Raw genomic sequence first — 13,769 nt, forward strand, 5'->3', positions numbered from 1 at the left:
CTCAGTGTAAATTCATTAACTTCAGTGGAGCTGGTCAGTATTTATGAGAGCAGAATTTGGCTCTTTGTGATTTGTTTCTAAAATTCCCATTTGTGAGGAAACAAAGCATAAATGTGAGTGGGATTTATGTAGATCATTATGGAAAGAAGAAAAGGCAGTAGGTCTAGAGAGAGAGAGTGCTTACCATTAACAACAACAAAAAACAACCCAATAATGAGATAAATTATTTGTAATGTTTCAGTGCAAGATTAGATAATCCCCCTCTTTTAATAAAAGAATGAGTGTGATTAAAGATTACTTCAAATTATTATATCCTAACACTATAATTATAACATTTTGGTTGATTGCCCAGAATTAACATTCTAGTTAGATTATCCTCTGTTGCCCTAAATGAGGATATATGATTTCAAACATCCACATTAATGGCGTGAGATTGGAGGATAAAAAAGAACAGTAGGACCTTTCATCCAAATGCAAAAGAGTTGTTTCAAATCTGGCTTTGGCTTTTATGCCAGATTGTGCCTTGGCTCCTCACTGAAGTGTGGGAGAGGGAGGAATACAGAAAGGTAGTGACCAAAGAAAGGTGTCCTGGGTCATTTTCTTGCACTGGACAGGCAGGTGCTAAGGATAGCAATCTCCTTAATCCTCCTGGTGATAGGTGCATCATGTGCTCTCTCAGTCCTAGTCCACTGCTTACTGTCAGGTATCCATTTTGGCAGGGACTGTATGCCTGCCTTCTTGTAAACACAGAACATTGCTCAGCATAGTAGCGTCTCCCGTACAACGATCCACACTCCCATTATGTATCAGTTATGCTAATATCTAATATCTGCATTGTGCCTGGGTCCTAAATGGAGTGGGTAACGAAGGTTAGAGACTGGGTATTTCTCTTGCCTCCTACCACCTGCCATGTACCACAAGACAAAATTTAGCCCTTGATGTTTAATGGAGACAAAACTTGTTGAAGCCAGAACAGAGAAGAGAAAATCATTAATTCCCCCTTGCACATTGTGAAGTAAGCTGGTAGTTTGGCTTTTGAGTTCCAAAGTACGTACGTTATAAAACTTGTTTAAAGAAAGAAACTATAAAATGATTTAACATTGTATATCTGTTTATTTTTCTTTAATTATTGGTATCTTCATTTCTCTCTTGTATGGTGATTCATTGTATCTTTTCTACCCTGATTACTCCTGTTTTTTTCCGACAGAATTTTACATTTTGGAAGATAATGCTGTGTTGAAAGAAACTATTTTAAAGAAAAAGATTTTCCGGACAGAAATTAAAATGCTTCACATTGAGGATTATGGTAATTCTAGCAAAATGTTCCTTTAACACAGAAAAAAGCGTTCTTCAAATCTTACTATTTTGCATCTGTGTAAGTTCCTGCCTTTAATGGTTTTCTCTTTTCTTAAAAGAACTTCCTTTACAGTTGTCATTTCCAAAGGATTTCACAGATCGAAACCAGTATGCTGTTCTGTTAATAATGTAAGTATCTAGTTAGGGTTACTAAAAATAATAAAAGTAGATAAATGGGGGTATAAAGAGAGGATTTATTTCTGTATTTTCAGTTGTAAAATATATGTCTGAGGGGAGTGACTGTAGGAAAATATCACTTTCCTTATAACACAGCTTTTGAGTTGGTAAACTAAAAGTTTTGTTATCAGGAAGATGCTGTTTTCTGTCTTGTCTAATAAAAAACCTGTTTTGTGAGCTTTTCAATATAAACATGGTTCATGTTATCAATAGCTATATGTGTATCAATAGCTATATATACATATATATAGCCAGATCTTCACCTGGTGTAATCTCAAGTAGCTCCACTGGCTTCAATGGAACCATGCCTGTTTACATCAGCGGAGATACTGTAAGGTTTTTTTTGTATATTTTTTTCTTTTATCACTGATAGTCATAGCTACTGCCTAGAAGTCAGTTAAGACTTCTAGAGCCCAACTGCTTTGGGAATAGCAGAGAGAAGATAAAATACTGGAGCACCAGTGGCTGGAGACATTATGGGCTTGATCCACTGCCCACCGAAGTAAGTGGAAGGACTATGAGAGGACAGATGCACTCATTGGTAGCCCATGCTATACCTATAGAAATAAACTAGCTATGTTTTTTTCAGAGCCAGCCTCGTTCTGCTTACCCGTGCACAGGATGTATGCACATGGGGAGGGAAGCAGGGCCATAATCATACCTCCAACCCACTCTGATATGTCAGCGGTGATCAATGTCTCTATCAGCATTAGCCATCCTCTATTTTTGCCCAGGGAGTGAGGCTATAGTGTTAAGGCTGTAGTGTTATGTCCAGGATAGCTAAGGTAAGGGTTCTCATTATACACAATCTCCTCTCTCCATATACCCACACTGGAGCAGACATAATTTGTCCCTGTATTTCTAATTAGACATATTTGTTTTTCTCACATCTCAGTGGTTACTAACTCTTTTATCATTGGTAAAATGCACATAAAGTGCACATAATACTACGTACTGCAATTTCCTCATGCAGGGACGCAGTAAAATGGTCATAAAAGAGCTCCCCTTCTTGCCTTAGAACACTCGAACTCTGGGATCCATTCTGATGTTTTCAGTACCCCAGGCATATATTCTCCCTTGGAGCCGCACAAACTGGGTTTCAAATTCTGGTTAACAAACATGGAAGCCCTGTGTCTAATGCCTGTATTATACCACTTGCATGCAGCATTTACAGCCTTGTATCATCTACAGCCTTGGGATAGGTTTTCCATCAGTACTGTGTGTAGGAATTAACAATGTGACACCTATTAAAACGAATGGAGGGGTACACAGCTAAATCCCTATGCAGCGTATTGAAAATGTGATCCCTGATGAGCACTAGGACAGTATACATTAAACTAGTGTTTTCTGCTTAATGAAAAATCTCCAAAGATTCTTTTAGTTATACACAAAAGGTCTAATATGCAAGTATGAGCCTCTAAATAAGTTGTCCAGAATTCCTGCACTTGAGCATTCAGATTGGTTCTTATGCATTAGTAGGTAAACAGGCAGTAAGTGCTAATTTCAATGCCCAATATGTCATTTGAACATTCCATTTAAGTGCCTACATTTGAAAACTGGGCTCCTGGACTATCTGTCAGTTAGACTAGTGGTTGCATCTCTCTTTTTAATGGCTGATGTAAAATGTGACCTCTTCTTCAGAGAGTAGAGTATAGACATATATTTATATATATAGAGAGAGAGAGTATGTACTTGCTAGTGCATGTGATTGAGCACATTTATATTATAGGCAGTTGTTCTTGGGGATCAAAGAGTAAACACATTTGACACCAGCACAATTGGTATCATATGGCGTTACACATACTTTTTTTTCTGTAAATAAGAGAACTCAGGGACTTTCATGTAACTTGCTTAAAAAGTGACTTACAAAAAGCTGAGTAAATAAATATTCTTCAACATATATTTAATTCTTGTGCTACAAGTTAATACAAATTTGAGGAGGGCAAAAGAGAAAGTGCTACTATGACTGAGCATTATTCACACATATAAAGACAGATGTCTGGAGAGAGTTTTAATTTTTTTTTCCCCAGAAGTTTCAGCATCCAAGAGTGGTACTGAGGCAGGGTTTGAATTCTAGATTTGCATGGTATCAGGATTAGAGATCTATAGGTCTCCAGTGAACAGGCTGTCAGTGATACCTTAATGTTTCCAGATAGTTATGCCTATAAAATGATTATTTGGTGGTGTTTGCAAATGGGAGGGAAAGGACCTTAGCAACAAATAGAGATGTTTACCTCTGGAATATTGAATTTCTGCTTCTCTTCAGTGAATCCCCTTCTTTTGCAGTGCTGAATTTTCAGTTAGTGTTAACAGAAGTTATTTTTATAAATCCTTTTACATGGTAATGAAAAATCAGTGCTGAAAATCTGATAGAAAAGACCTTTTCTAACTCATCTAATGTGACTCACCTCTCCCACCACCTGAAGAGAAAGGGGTAATATTTCTGAGTCCAGTTTACTACAAACTCTACACTGAGGTCACCAAATTAATCTCTTTTTAGAATTAGAGATGACCCAAAATGAGACCTGAGAATGCTGAAGTCTATGTGGATTCTGTCTGTGAGACCATTGCAGGACTGAGCCAAGAGGTTTCATACAGACTTTGGATAGCTCCAGTCTCTGAGGCAAGGTGTGGTTGGAAGCCTATGTGCAAACTAGGTATTTTGTCCATCCAAACAACCTCAAAATTGACATCTTGCTTCTTTTCATTACCGGAAGTACCACCTCCAAAAAGCAGTACTGTACTTCCGGGAAGGACATCAGGCTGTTTCAGGTAACACTGATTGGCTGATTGTGTGATGTCATTTCCCAGACATTCTACCTTCTGAAAGTGGTACTTCTGTGGCTGACTTAGGGTCACTTTGTCCCTTCTGCACACACATATTAGGAGTGTGCATACAGTGGTTATTTTAGTGGTAGATCCCCAGAGGAACCATTAATACTCCTGAACAGCCACACTTATCTTCTTGTGCATAGGCTCAAAGGGGTGATCTAACTACCAAGCCACCTAGGAACTGAAAGGGGAAAAAAGGATGTTCACTATAGTCCTCAATAACCATGGTTAGTGTTATCTCTTTCTATCTGTTTCTTTGCAAAGCAAATGACTTCTCTGGTACTGATCCAATTTGAATGACTGAGATGTCATTAGAATTATATTTTCTCTGTAGATATAAACCGGTTTAAAGTGTTTATATCAACAGGATTGCAGTATACAAGTGAATTTAGGAAAAGGGGAAGGAAAGAAAGAATGGGGCAAGGAGCAGTTGAGAGGGAAGGCAAGAGTTGGCTGATTTATTGTATCTCTAGGGCCAAGGTTTCAGCAAGTTTAGATGCACAATTAAGTGCACACAGGATGCTGAAGTTTCACAGTCTTCTTACTTAGGCAGGGTTTGTGTGGCATGTAACGCCCCTCACCCCAAACTGTACTTCAGCCATTGGGCTATAGCAGTCTCTACAAAGCAGCTCCATGGTTTCAGCAGGGGATTATAGCCCTGCATGTCATGCATGTGCCTAGTACCTGATCCAGCTATTCTTAGTATTGGTGACTTTCATTACTGGCTCAGAAAAAAGTATGTTGGATTGAGGGTCCAAATTAGATCGTAAACTTTTGTGGGTAGGGACCATCTTTTATGCTGTGTTCATACTGTAGATGGCTCAGTAAAACTCCTATCCCAAAATCATAGCTCAAGTAATAAATAAACTGGAAATCATAAGATGTAGGTACAGGCTTTCAGTCCAACTTTGGTCAAATCACTCAATTTCTCTGATCAAACTTGGGTGCTTGAAATAAGGCTTCTAAACTTAGGCACCCAGGTTTGAAACTTTTGGCCTTAATGGGTAAGGCCTGGTCCTGCAACTGAATCTGTGTTGGCCAACCCCTGAACCTGCATAGTATTCCACTGAATTCAGTTAAGTTCCACACATCACAGAACCCAGCCTCAAAGAGTCTGTTCCAGGATCAGGATTTAAATTTCCTTACAGTAAGAGTCATCTTCATCCTAAGGGTGATGCGAAGCTTAATTCCTTAATGGCTGTAAAGCATATTGAGACCATTAGACAGAAATGCAAAGGACTGTTGTTCATATTTATATTGGGTCAGAACACCAGGCTGTCTAGTAGATGTACAGGCCTCACACAGTAGTCGGTTGCCTCTGGCCAGCTCTATTTCTCTCTCGTGAATTGTGATGCATAGGCTATAAAATACTAAATAGATTATAACATTGTCTGCTCCTCCATTTGTTCCTCTTAAACTACTAATATGTTTCACACTCAGTTGCCTTCAAATATAATATATACACTGTAGCCTATAGATTAGAGAGGTGTACAATAATTGCCTTAAAGTGTGGTTATTATCTCTTTCTATGTAATTAAGATCAAAGTTTAAATTTCAGATTTTTTATTTTTTTTTCGTTATGGTTCACCTTACTCATTAAGAAAGTTGAATGATCCAGTCCTTCATAATACATAGGAAATGATTAAGTGGAGTAAAGACACAGGCATTTAATGTTGGTAATAAAATGAGAGGTGATAATCATTCTTTATTTCTTCTTGAACATAATTAACCTTATTCTTTCAAAATCTGTAGATAATGCATCTTAAATGTCAGCATTCATTATTTAATGTTATTTAAAACTGTACAAACTGTAAGTGGATATAGTGAAACTGAACCAGCAGAGAGATTCTTCTGAACTCAGAGAAAAAAAATTATCAGGCTGTACATTCCTAAGTAGACATCGAATATCTTAACTCTCCTAAAAGTGTTGCATATTTTATACATGTCTGCGTATACTTCTGTAATGTAGAGGAAACCACTCTCCACCCAATATAGGAATGGTACCAGAGGTAGGCCTCACTCAAGCCAACTGAGCACGACTGTGCATCACATGGATCTGATACCAGCTTCCCAGACCATAGAGTTGAAAGTGGCAATTTTTTTAGCAGGACAAGTACAATGGTGAAGAAGAATGCTGTAACACATGTAAACAGTAGCAGGAATTTAAGGAGGGAAAATGTAACTATTGGTAGTCGTCTAACACCTTCAGCATGATAGCATTCTTGCACAAATGGTTCTCTTATGAAATTTTCATATGTTGCAGAGGATGTTATCATTTTAATCGGTGTCTGTTGCAAGTAATAGAACAGTCTCTGCTCTTTTTGTGGTGGTGTTTTGTGAAAACCTATCTCTTTTTAGTTTTCTGGGAGTTTCCCCTTTTTCTAAACATTTTGTAAGTTCCCACTGCCCAACATAGGCTATATAGGAGCTGAGAAACTAGCAAGAAGCTTCACCAGCTGTTTCACTGACAACAGCAGTCCTGTGCTATGAGGAATGCAAGGGCTGCTCCTTTACAGGGACCAGGACTCCAAAAATGGGATGGGGAGAAGATGGGCCATGGCTCAATCCGTCTCTAAACCTCCTGAATAGGGATGGCACAGCAAGGGAGGCAATGGATGAGGATATCTCCCTCCCTGCATGAGTGCAAGGAGCAGCACAGTATGGAACCACAACCTTTCCTCCATTTCTTGGATGCAGCTCTGCATCTCCAGTACTCAGAGCTGTGGCTTAAAAGCCACAATCTGACCTTTAGTATTTTTGATGGCTGTTTAAAGAATAGTCAAGTTGCCTTTGCAGTACTATCTGTATTTCATTTCAGTCTATCCTATGATTCCATTCTGATAATGCGATCTTTTCTGCTGGTGTTTTCCCCCCAATGGTAAATGCATTGGTTTGCACAGTTGCAAATGTATGGGCTGCTTTTCTAATGGTAAAAATGAATGGGGGGATAGGGGGGAGTGTTTGGCATTCTGTGACACCATTGCTTGGGATTGTTATGGGTATTTGATTTCATACTGTTGATGAAGGATGTGGTTAGTAACGGGGTGAGACTCATCTGTGCAGTGCCTCCTGCTGGTTGTCCAGGGAATTAGCTCTTTCCTGCCCAGAGCGCCCTCTGTAGGCCAGTGTCTCGCCTGCTGCTGGCCCCTGTGTCTCTCTTGGTGCCCTTTGCCCAGGGCTTCTGCCCAGCACAGCACCCCGTCACTCTGGGCCTCCCCTCCCAGGAGAACCCCCTATCCCCACCTTGCCTCAGTGGCTACTGCCAGTCACCATCTACCTCTCGCTCACTGTGGCAGACTGCAATCTGTAAACCGCTCATCATCAGCAAGGGGGGTTGGACCAGCTGCCCCTGCCTATTCCTGGGCTGCCCCTCTGCAGCCCTAATACCCTTTTTGTGGGCCCTTAACTCAGCCTGCGGCTTAGCCATGTGAGAAGTTGTTCACAAAAAGGGAATGTGTGGTGAATTTTGTTTTCATGTCAGTTTTGCAAAATGTTCTTTTTTCCTTCAGTGGATTTTCACCATTTGCAAAAGAGACTGTTTTGCCAGTGATTTAATTTTGCATTCCATAGATAGAATTTATCTTCTGAGCTGTAATTTCCCTCACTAATTCACATTTGCTATTATGATACTTTTTCATATTCTGCACTAGATTCATGAGTTTGTATTGGGAGGGAGTTTGTAATGTGTTATGGAAGTCCATGACTAGGCATTATGATAATATTAATAAATAATAATAACAATAGCCACTGTGATAAGAACTACATATTCCCCTCCAAGCTTTAACGAGAGCCAAAGCTTTAGCTTTAGCTCCCAGATGAAAAGATTCTTCTCCTTTCAGTAATATACCAAAGAGATGATGAGCTGCCTTTCTCCAGACAGTCTGAGGTGTATGTGACTGAATTGCAAGAGGCATACAAATCACCCACTAAGGTCAATGATATTGGTATATTATTGATAGCTTCTGTCTATTTAAATGGCACCTCAATGGTGAACTTCAGCAATGTTTCTGAATCATTCTCAACCTTGCTGTCACTGCAGACTCATAAGATGCTGCTCTGGTAAAGTACAAAAAATAAAGTTAAGAATTATTAGATAACTCTTTCACTTGAATCCCACTGTTCCTGTTTCGTTGTTGAAAATACAGTTACACTGCTGCAAAATGTGCCTAGAAGACATAGAGAAAGGCATGTAATTGGATATGGCCCTTCTCTGTGTGTGTTTTGATTTTGCTGGCTGTGAAATATGTGTAATGCTTTGCCTATTAGAGAATTCACTTGTGTCTACTCATGCTCAGGTGAGGTAGGATGCAAGGAGGCTTGTGCTCATGACTCTGGGTTTTTGGTCCCTACTCCTTTCAATACCAGCCAGTGGGAGTCATGGAAGGGAGACACTGCATCCTGTAAAAAGGTGTAGCAGTGGAAGATACTGAGTGCTTCCACAGTGCTGCACTTCTGCATTATTATTGGCATCCTGCATATGAGCAGGTTAATGATGAACAGAAGCTGATTGTATGCAGAGAGAGGTATAAATCAAGACCCTGGATTGAAATGCTGCTGCACTTTGGGGAAGATTGGATTGCAATGCAAATTTTGCAGCTCAAGCCCACCTCTAATTGTGAAGTGTGCAATAATGGATCTGACTCCACTTTGCAATCGTGGCGAGGTGCAGTTTCTATCTGCCATAGTCCTTTAATATATACTTCAGCATGTGAGTAGCTACAATGAATGGAAAAGTCCATGAATTCAAGAAACATTGTGGCAAGCGAGGTAATGTACATTGCAGTCCCCATTGTACTGAAATAGATTGTGTGTCCATGTCAATAGCTCTCACAGCAGACTTCTTTTTCATACCAGACCTCTCTGGGGGGTTGATACAATCCATCCATGTCAAAGCCAGAGACATTTGATGGCAATAGATTTGAAAAGGGACACAAAAACAATCCATTCTTGTGGTCCAATAGTGGCATTCACCCCGTGTAAAGGGCTGGCACACCACTTAAGCCCTATTTTAAGGGCATGACCGAGATTTAAATGATTCATAGGATATGTCCTGTCCCTCTGCAAAAGGGTGAATTACAGCCCAAATGATTAGTGGCATTTGTGTTGGTAGCAGTTAGAGACTCCAAAGCCCTTGTCTGACACTACTTATGCCATTGGGAGTTTTGCCACATCCAGCAGTGCAAAAAGGGTGGTCCGGTGATCCGCCGTACCACCAAGATATTTATAGCTTATACAGCATATCAGAAAGAGGAGGAGCAGAACATCATCCGGCGCAGCTGTGCCGCCCCACATGTTCCATGTAGGGTCTCCTTCATCTGTACAGCGGCCCTGCCGGAGGACAGAACTGGGGGAGGTTCAGCCGCCCCAGAGGAGCTGTAGGCATGGGGCTGCCTGGTGGCCCCATGTTCTGCTCCTTTCCCTGCTGTGGTTCCTGGGAGAGCCTGGAGCCACAGGGCTCTTCTGGGAACCGCAGCAGGGAGAGGAGCAGAACGTAGGGTCTCTGGGCAACCCTACACCAGCAGCTCCTGCGGTGGGCTGCTGTACAGATGTAGGAGACCCTTCATGGAAGGGCTGGGGGTGGTACAGCTGCACCAGAGGAGCTGTGGGCATGGGGCCGCCCAATGGCCCCATGTTCTGCTCCTTTCGCTGCTGCGGTTCCGAAGTCTCCGGCGCAGCGGGAGGAGGAGAGAGCCGCCACCTCCCTCAGGTAAGGGGGGTGGATCATGAGGAGGGGATGGGGAGAGTGTGGAGGGACCGGGCTGGGGGCAGGGCAGGGAGAAGTCATATAGAGGGTCATATGAGGAGGCCATGTGCCCTGCGGGGGGTGTAGGGGGCACGTACCGGTAAGAAAACGATTCTACTGGCCACATCCCTTACTGGGGATGGCTCTAAGTGTCCATCACAAACTGTCTGTATAGACATCCTCGAAATAATTTAAAAACTGGGAACTACACAACAAAAGTAACATGTCAAAGCAACCCATCAAAAACTTCACGGCAAGACGTGGGATTTAAAGTTTGATGCTAAGAAAGCTCAGCCATTTTCTAACAAAAAATGAGCTTCAGGAAAAAAAAAAGAGCAGTTTTACCAACTCATAATTTGATCATGAATCTCACAATATTTTTTTTTAACTTAAAGCCCCAGCTTCTGAAAGATGTGAGTATAGAACAGTGTTTCTTAAACTTGGGACGCCACTTGTAGGGAAAGCCCCTGGCTAGGGGCTTTCCCTACACAAGCGGCATCCCAAGTTTGGGAAACACTGTATAAGAATCTCAGGCCTTTTGGTGGCAAAGAAAAGCTTTTAAATGTGACTGACATGATCTAAAAACTCAAAAACCAAGAATCCATTATTTTTAATCTTATAGTTTTTAAGTCATGATTTTTTGGGGGTCTGACTCATGATTTTTGAAGGTTTGGGTGGGCAATTCTGAAAAAGTCAAAAGTAATGAAGAACTGAATGTAGAGTCATAATTAGCTAGATAAGTGCTTTTATGGAAAATTATCTGACTAAGAACTTTAAGGGTAATATTTTCCATTGGTATAAATCTGATTCTTTTGAAGTCAATAGTAAAACTTCCCTGGGAGCAGTTGGACCAACACTGAACGCTTTTGTAAAGCCCATTCTAAATGTTACATATAAATAGAAAGAGCTGCTCAGTGCCGGTTGCTTTTGTACTTCAATTAATGAAGAAACTGAAATCCTGCCAAGACAGTAGTATTTTCCCATGCAGCACCTATGACATTAAGAGGGGTTTCGTGCTTATTGTTTCAGAGTTAGCGGTATCATATGTTAAATCCTTTTTTTAAAGTATGCTGTAGTTTTCTTTTATAAATTAAATGGTTTACTCAAGACACACAAGAATGAAAAATCAAAGGTAACTTATTGACATGCCATTTAAAAATAATTTATCCCAAGCTTACTTCCTGAAATTATAGTTACATAAGTATGGTATGTCCTATGAACATTTGAAAATAGATTTATGTATCACATACATGCTAATTATCAAGTTGTCTGAAAGAGTACCTTTCAGCTGAACTGTCTATTACCCACAGCAAAAATGAAACTAAATCAGCCAGCAGAGCCTATGACACAACAGTGACTGAAAGGTCCGTTTGTTGTTGTTTTTTTCCCTATTTCTATAACTCTTTCAAGCTTAGATTTCTTCAGCAAAATAATAATTTCTGCCTTCATCCTTCTTTCACCCTAGAATATTCCCGTAGACACTGTCCAATCTAATTTCCATACAGCCTGCACAGACACTTTTACATTTTAATTTGCATTCAACTGGCAGATGCAGTCTGAACAGAGGCATTTTGAATTTTTTTACAACTTCATGGTAGCCTACTGTCTTATTCTGTGTTTATCTTTGGGGGGAAAATTGACAAGGATCCTTTTTAAAACTGACATTTTGTTTTCATTGTAATGAAAAAAGTAAACTGACCTTCAATGGAAAATGCTTATCGTCCCCCAAGAAACCTCTTTCCTCCTATTCCTTTCTATCTTCTGATGTAAAATCTTTATTTTATGACTGAACAACAACAACAACAACAAAAAACAACTTATCACTCATGCCTGCATCCTTTTGTTGCTAGCAACACTGACAGGAAAAATAATTTCCCCCAAAATATACTTAATTCTCCTCTGCAGTCTACTTTACAAAAATCCATTTTAGGATGTGATAATGCAGGTATTTTTGTTTTCTAGGAAAACATCATTCTAAGGAGTATTTTATTTCTTGTTCAGTTATTACCATAATGCGATAATGATTTTTCCCTTCTGTCACTCTGTAACATCTTAACAAATTCTAAAATGGAATTTCCAGAATTCAAATAACCAGAAGGCATAATGTTAATTTCAGGATCACTCTATGACAAGCACGTGGTTCATTTTCTGGTCTCTTTTCTGCAAAAATTATCCAAGTATCCCACCTACTGCATAGCATTGTAGTCATAGTGGGTTTGCTTTATACAGTTCAACAAATTATTTTGCTTACTTCTGCCATGAGGGATAACAGCACTGGTTAACGTGATGATATAGATTAAGCTGACAATAATTCAACTGGGTTGCACAAACTGACTGAATTCTGCTGTCTAGGTTAAATAAAATATTGAAGAACTGCAAAGTGTATCACATTGTCAATAGTCTGCATTTGTGTCTGGTGTGTTGGTATTTACAGTGATGAAGCTCCAGGCAGCCAGCTGGTTACAGATAAGTTTCACGTTGACTGGGATTCGGTGCTTGTCAACTCTGATAATGTCATCGTAGCTCGATTTGATGGCAGAGGGAGTGGATTTCAAGGCCTTAAAATTCTACAGGAAGTCCATCATTGCTTAGGTTCAGTGGAAGTGAAGGACCAAATAGCAGCTGTAGAGTACGTATGTGCAAACTTTGCTTCTATTTTAATCCATTTTGTACCTTGATGAATAGACACATTTAACTGCAAATTTCCAGCTATTACTCCCTTTGCAGATGAAATATGTTAAATGCTTATCTTTAGTGCAGTAGCATGTTTCGAAACATTAGGCTTTTCATTGCAATGTGTGATTCAATGAATAAAAAATCAAAGGGAAAAATGTTTTGGATTGATGTTCCTCTTTGATAAAGTTGTCCTTCTGGGCCTAATCTAAATATGTAATCTAATCTAGTTTACATATTTTTTCTAGCTTCCTTAGAAAAATGACTCATGGCATGATATACAGTGCTTCATTACAAGTGAAATATAATGTCTTAGACATATAGGGTCAAATTCTGCTCTCACTTAAATCACTGTAGATCTAGAGTGACTTCACTAAATCACCAGAATTACAAAAATGGAAATGTGAGCAGAATTTGGCCAAAGGGTTTATTATCCCACTTGTATCATCAGTTTTAGCATGGGTAACTTCACTGCCTGCAACAGAGTTACTGCAGATTTATACCAATTTCAGTAAGAAGAATCAGGTCCCTACTGTATATTTACATGTAAAAATGTGATAACACTTTTTATTAAGAGACCACTCCTAGAAAGGTTAATCTCATCGATTGCAGTATTTTAAAGATGGATGGATTATTACCTACATGTATGTACTAAGTATTCTCTTGCATTGTTTGGACAATTTTAGAATGACATGTTTTACAAAAGTCATCTGTAACTCCTGAAGACAATGAAAACATTAATTGACTATGGGTCAAATGACTTTGCATCTCTGAAATGTTAGTGAAGTTGCAAAGATGTTGAGGCTGAGTGGAAGGACCCTCTCCTCCATATGCAGACAGAGAGCTTCTATACTAAACGTCTGTCCCAGATCTGGACTTTAGCGTACAGAATCTGAGCGTTTACTGTGAACCTTCCCCAAGCGTATACCCAGCTTGGATCTATTCTCGCTGCCACCAGCCAGGAATTTACAGGGCCTGACTCCCTTTC

At 39.9% G+C, this 13,769-nt stretch overlaps 1 protein-coding gene across 1 annotated transcript in view; it reads left to right on the forward strand.

Moving 5' to 3' along the window:
• The window catches only part of DPP10 (dipeptidyl peptidase like 10), a 442,364-nt gene that overhangs the window by 414,927 nt on the left and 13,668 nt on the right, over window positions 1-13,769 (forward strand). The window contains exons 18-20 of the mRNA XM_075069831.1: window positions 1,208-1,306; window positions 1,416-1,485; window positions 12,543-12,737. Of these exons, the coding sequence (XP_074925932.1) occupies window positions 1,208-1,306; window positions 1,416-1,485; window positions 12,543-12,737 (364 nt within the window). The remainder of the gene's footprint in view (window positions 1-1,207; window positions 1,307-1,415; window positions 1,486-12,542; window positions 12,738-13,769) is intronic.

This window comes from Chelonoidis abingdonii, chromosome 10 (assembly GCF_003597395.2).
Source record: "Chelonoidis abingdonii isolate Lonesome George chromosome 10, CheloAbing_2.0, whole genome shotgun sequence".
In the NCBI taxonomy this organism is placed as follows: Eukaryota; Metazoa; Chordata; order Testudines; family Testudinidae; genus Chelonoidis; species Chelonoidis abingdonii.